This window comes from Helianthus annuus, chromosome 1 (assembly GCF_002127325.2).
Source record: "Helianthus annuus cultivar XRQ/B chromosome 1, HanXRQr2.0-SUNRISE, whole genome shotgun sequence".
Lineage (NCBI taxonomy): Eukaryota > Viridiplantae > Streptophyta > Magnoliopsida > Asterales > Asteraceae > Helianthus > Helianthus annuus.
In genome coordinates, this window is record NC_035433.2 from 14,271,688 (window position 1) to 14,277,930 (window position 6,243).

The following is a 6,243-nucleotide window of genomic DNA, read 5'->3' on the forward strand; positions in this document are numbered from 1 at the left end:
TAAGATTTGTGGGTAAAGGGTTACCCCGGTGATTCTATATATTCACAACCAAAAAAGAACAAGTGGTGTAGAAAGCCTACACCAGTTCAATCATGAGACATGCCCCATGAAAGTAAAGCCAGTAAAACAAAACCAAAAGAAACCGAACGCACCAACCGGACATAAACACCTAGACACTCATCTAGACAGAAACGAAACTACAAATAAACTAACTAATTAGCCTCCGTCATCTTTCGTTTCAGTTGCAACATCCCAATCCCCAAGCAGCTTCCGCACCCTAGCGTTGATCTTCAGCTTAGCTCCCATCAGCTTGTATCTCACAGTTTTCAGAATAGCATCCTTCACCATTTCAGGTGGACGTAATTGGTTTCTGAATAGTCTAGCATTCCGCTCTTGCCAAATCGTATACGCAGCAGCCGCAACTAGAAGCTTCGCGACATAAATCTCCACTTTCTTTGACCGAATGCGAGCACATAGCCACTCGGTGATATCCGCCCATCTCGAACACACAGCCTCCATACCCACTTTACCCCGAATCATATTCCAGACTTCGTCCGAAAATTTGCATTCAAAGAATAAATGCTGATGAGAATCAAAGTTCTCATAGCACAATAGACAGCACATCATATTCATGTTTTTCCGCCTTGAGAAATCCCACTGTAGAATCTTGTCTTGAGTAAGGAGCTTTCTCTTCATAATCAGCCACATCATAAACGCGTGCCTAGGGATACATTGAGCAAACCAAACAATACCACTCCAATCAACCTCTGATTCTCTATGACGAACCGAGTGCCATACGGCTGACGAAGAGAAATCCTGACATTCGTTCCCATCTTTCCATAGCAATCGGTCAGATTTTGACGGGTCTAAACGAAAGTGATCCAGCTGAATAAGAACAGGGAAAAGATCCCTCCATGCGACAGGCCAATTCCAAGTATCGTTAGAGAAAATATTGAAAACAGTGTCATCTAACCGAAAATCAGCATCCGTAATAGTCCTTGGTGACAGAAAATCACCAAGAGGGCCTAAATCACTCCAAAAGTCAAACCAAGCTGATGTATCACGGCCATTACCCACATCGGACCAAACATATTTCCGAATAACATGCCTCAACTGAATGATTTTCCTCCGTGACCAAGTAGAATTTGAAGTAGCTTTGCAAACCCAGAAATTCTTTCCTTTAAGCCGATAAGAGTGAACCCACTTGACCCAAAGGGAATCCCGCTTCATCACAATACTCCAAATATGAGACGCCATCAGGGCTTTATTCATATCCCCAATCCGTCTAATGCCTAAACCACCTTCATACTTAGGAGTACAAACCACTTTCCACGAAACTTTAGCTTTACCTCTATTGAACGACACATCTTGAGACCATAAGAAATTTCTCATTCTAGCTTCAAGCTCCTTAACAACCCGCACAGGAAGCAAAAACACAGAGGACCAATAAATATGCATTGAAGAGAGAACTGAGATAATCAGTTGAAGCCGCCCCGCAAACGATAACAATTTATTCTTCCAGTGCATAATACGTTTCTCTAATTTTTCCACGAGCACACGGCAATCACTGTACCTAAGCGTAGAGGAAATAAGAGGGACACCCAAATACTTGACCGGTAACGTACCTTCCACAAAAGGCATAATGTCCAGAATCTCCTGTTTAACATGATCTTTCACATTGCAAAAGAAGACCGTACTTTTCTGGTTGTTAGGCACTAGGCCCGACATCTTAGAAAATTTTGAAAGAGAGGTCATAATACAATTGGCCGAGTTCACTTCCCCTCTAGCAAAAAGGAACAGATCATCCGCAAAGCAAAGATTTATAATCTGCTGTTTTTCACATCTGTTATGATATTTGAAGGAGGAATCTATCCGAACAGAGTGCTGAAGAATACCCGTCAACACCTCCATGACAAGAGTGAAAAGATAAGGAGAGATAGGATCCCCTTGCCTTAACCCCCGTTTACCTCTGAAAAACCCATGAACCATGCCGTTAACACAAACCGAAAATGAGGTAGAGGAAACACACATCATGATCCACCTCACCATATTATCGTTAAACCCAAACCCACGAAGCACACTTTTCAGAAACCTCCAGTCCACCGTGTCGTACGCTTTCTGAATATCAACCTTAAACGCACATCTTGGAGGCCCCACATTTCGATGATAGTTGTGCATTAACTCTTGCGTTAATAAGATGTTGTCCGAAATTTTCCTGCCCGGGACAAATGCCGATTGATTAATGCTAACAATCTCATTCAAACCTCCCTTTATCCTATCAGCAATTATCTTGCTGATACACTTGTATAGAACGTTACAACAAGCAATCGGGCGAAAATCAGTAACAACCATAGGCGTTGGCACTTTAGGAATAAGAACTATAAGCGTATGATTCAGCTCCCGAAGCAAATTACCAGTATCAAAAAAATCTTTAATGGCATTAACAATATCATTACCAATTAGCGGCCAAGCATTCTTGAAAAACGCAGCCGTAAAACCATCCGGACCCGGAGCTTTATCATTGCCAATGGAGAACATCGCCTTTTTAACTTCCTCCTCCGTAACCGGCCGCACCATACTCGTAGCTATATTGTGGGGTAAAACTTTCGGAAATAAATCTGGAGTAGGTTGTAAGGAGATATCATCTTTGTTGCCAAAAAATTTCTCATAATGTTGGACAAATGCTTTAAACACATTATCACCTTCATAGAGATTCCCTTGAGTATCTTTAATGATATCGATCCTACTACAATGATTACGAATTTTCAAAGAGGAATGGAAAAATGCCGTATTCATGTCGCCCGCACTCAGCCAATCTACCTTAGCTTTTTGTTTCAGAAAACGCTCTTCATCCAACATAGCAACTTGAAGATCACGGCTAGCCGCAGCTTCCTCATTCCGCAAATCAGCATTATGCGGCTCTAAGTCAATCTTTTGCTGAATATCATCTAATTTCAAACGGATAGTTTCAACTTTCTTGTGGAGATTACCCTGTTTAAACAGCAACGACCGAAGCGGGTGTTTAAGCGACTTTAACTTCTTGACAACTCGAAATTGGTGAACCCCATCAACATTAATTATCCAATGTTTATTAACAATCTCCAAAAATTCTGGTTTAAAAACCAGAAAATTAGCAAACTTAAACGGCCTTGGTTTGAGTTTCAACGCTTCCGGAATAGACAAGATACACGGGCAGTGGTCCGAAAGTCTATATGGCTTGAACATGGCAACCGAGTTCGGGTATTCAGTAAGAAACGGAGTGTTTCCCATTACCCGATCGATTTTCTTTAGTAATCCCACACCGTTTTTAGGTTTTTGGCTCCACGTAAAATGAATACCTGAACGATTAATATCCACAACTTCAATGTCATCAACACATTCCTGAAAATCCCTCATACCAATCGAAATTGATGAAGAACCCATCGAATTATCTTCTATGTTAAGAGCCGAGTTAAAATCACCCATAATACACCATGGCCGATCCGCGACAAAAACCTTATGCATAGACAGAAGATGCCATAACTCCCTCCGCGTAACATAATAATTATCGGCATAAACAATGGAACAAAAAAGCACTCTCTTATCCAATTTAAACACAAGCTGTAAATGCATAACCTGAGGGGATTGAGCAACGATCATAACATCAAAAATAGCTGGGTTCCACCCAATGATTATCCTTGTACCTTTGTTACAGCACCCGCCATTTGAAGTCCAATCCCAAGAACGAAACACAGCTTTACACACATTGCCCAACTTACCGACATCCACATGAGACTCTAGAATAGCACACAAGCTCAAATTGAAATCCTTGACTGCGTGCCGAACCTCTATTTGTTTGAGAGGGCGGTTCAACCCCCTTATGTTCCATGCAGCGATACTAACCATTGGTAACTTTCGGAGAAGGAGTGCTTGCCCCTTTGTGATTCTTTATATTCCGGGTACCATCCATTATAAACCCATCCATTTCATCATAAATTTCCTCCACATCGTCATCATCCGAGTCCCCATCATTCAAGTCCGGTTGCCTTTTACTAGGCCCCGGTTCGTCCTCCACCTCATTAAGAACATCAAACGGATTGGCTGACCGAAAAGAATTATTATTTGAAGTACCATCCATACCGTTCTGAGACTTAGGTTTAGTAGAATCTCCTTTTGACTTTTGTCCCACCGGACGATATTCAAATTTAGGCTTCTGTGTATTCAGGGGTATCCCAGTTTTCTTGGCCGCTTTCTTCCCATACACACCTGTATATCCCTCCTGATCCACAACAGGAGACTTTTTACCTTTCGGGTTCCTTGGACCATTCCGATTTTGCACCTGATGCAAGTTATTAGTCTTTCTCACAGGAAGTTTTGGACAAGTCTCGGACGTGTGGCCAAAGACACAACATGAAGCACAACGATGCGGGTTCCATTCATACTCCACATACATCGTTTCTTTTGTAAAACCCTCTCCATCAAGTTCAGGTATCGCCATTGTAATTTCCTCTCGCAATTCTCTATCGGCTGAAACTTCAATCAACGCTCTAGCGTAGCTACTACGTCCCCAAGAGTCCATACACATTGACGTGGTAAACGAGTCTAACATCTTTGGTTCGCCAATAGTTGTTGCAATCAAGCTGAGGCCATCCTCCGTGTATGCCGCAATAGGAACTTCGTGAATTTTAACCCACACTTGCACTTTCGTTACCTCTTTCTTTTCGAGTTTAGTAGTTGGGGTCCAATGATTAAGAAACAAAGGCTGAGAACGTATAATCCATGGCCCATCCTGAAGAACATTCGATATTCCAGCCTCATCTCTAAACTTGAAAAAGAAAAAACCATTAGCGTTCATCATAGTCTTTTGTAACCCATATTTCTTCCAATTCATCCGAACAAAGTAGTCAACCACTGGGAAGGCAACTCGATCCCCCAAAAAGTACCCATAAAGGGTGTTAGCCAACTTATCCTGGACCATACGTACTGATTCTCTCGGTAACACAACATCACAACCCTCCTGATTAACAGAACTAGCAAGCGACCGAAAATTCACTTTTTTGCCATTAATTGCATTTACCGACTCAGCATATGACATGGGCTTGACAACAGCCCCAGTAACCTTATTAGCCATCGTGGACGGTTCACCATTGGAGAAATTTTCAACCGGTTTGGAAATACTCATCAGCCCGTCCAAGACCGATACATTAGATGTAGAGAACATACCTCTTCTCGGAATTAAGGGATTGCCTTCAATGTTAGTAACTCTTAACCCGATCCCACGAATAGGTGCTGTTCCAGGTGTCGGCAACTCCTCACCAACAGGTTCATTCATACTATCAGCTCCCTCTACGTTGGTCGGTTTATTAGCAAAAGAAACAAGCGGGTCAGGCGGCTTACCACGATCATGCAGAACACTAGCAGTAGCGTCACCAAACTTAGACTGAACATCCATAACAAATCAATCAACTCTCACGTGAAACAAGAACCTTAAACAACCATGCACTCGATACCCCAAAACCCTAACGCCGCAACAAACGAAATCAGGAACAAGAACGATAAACCCTAATTCCTAAAACCCTAGAATCAGTCTGCCACCCTTAACCGATTAAGTTGGAGTTATCAATCTAGCTAAATTAAACTCAGTTAACCGCAATCAACAACAACCAACGTAATAGATCAGGGTTTCAACACTGATACCTAAGGCGGCGATTAACGCAAAAAGAAAAGAGAAAAACCCTAATTTAGATCGATCACTATTGCTAACGAGTTCGTTATAGAGTATTGAAAGGATCAAAACTCTAATCACAGACTGTTATACATCAGATCACGAAGAAAATTCAGGTTTCAAGAAGAACATGAAAATCGCCATAGGAGAGAGAGCATTAGGTATTGTTATTTGGTAGTAAATCTCCTTCCCAAGGATATAAGATTTGTGTAATTAAGGTTGGTCGAATAGGTGTGATCTTGGTTAGGGTTTTGACAATAATTATCCGATTTGATTTTATTCAAGTGGTGGATTGTACATGATGAAACATTATGAGATAAATCTGACTTTGTAACTTAATCCTCGTGTCAAGGATCTAGGGTGTTTATACATAAACTAATGACGATTTTCATGAGAAAGACATAGGGTTATAGTTGCTTGGAATTCACATAAAAGTTAGATACTTAACAATGATGATGATGTCCACTACATGAATATTGATTAGGGTTATTAATATATTCATAGTATTACATGCAATGTTTGGTCCAATTGTAATCAAG

The 6,243-nt window shown here is 41.3% G+C and overlaps 1 protein-coding gene across 1 annotated transcript; it reads right to left on the minus strand.

Moving 5' to 3' along the window:
• Positions 1 to 216: 216 nt before the first annotated feature.
• LOC118486758 lies at positions 217 to 5,431 on the minus strand. Its single transcript, XM_035983488.1, has 2 exons — positions 3,883 to 5,431; positions 217 to 3,776 (listed from the first exon to the last, which is right to left on the minus strand). The coding sequence occupies exons 1-2, from the start codon at positions 5,429 to 5,431 to the stop codon at positions 217 to 219; spliced, it is 5,109 nt and encodes a 1,702-aa protein (XP_035839381.1).
• Positions 5,432 to 6,243: the final 812 nt, after the last annotated feature.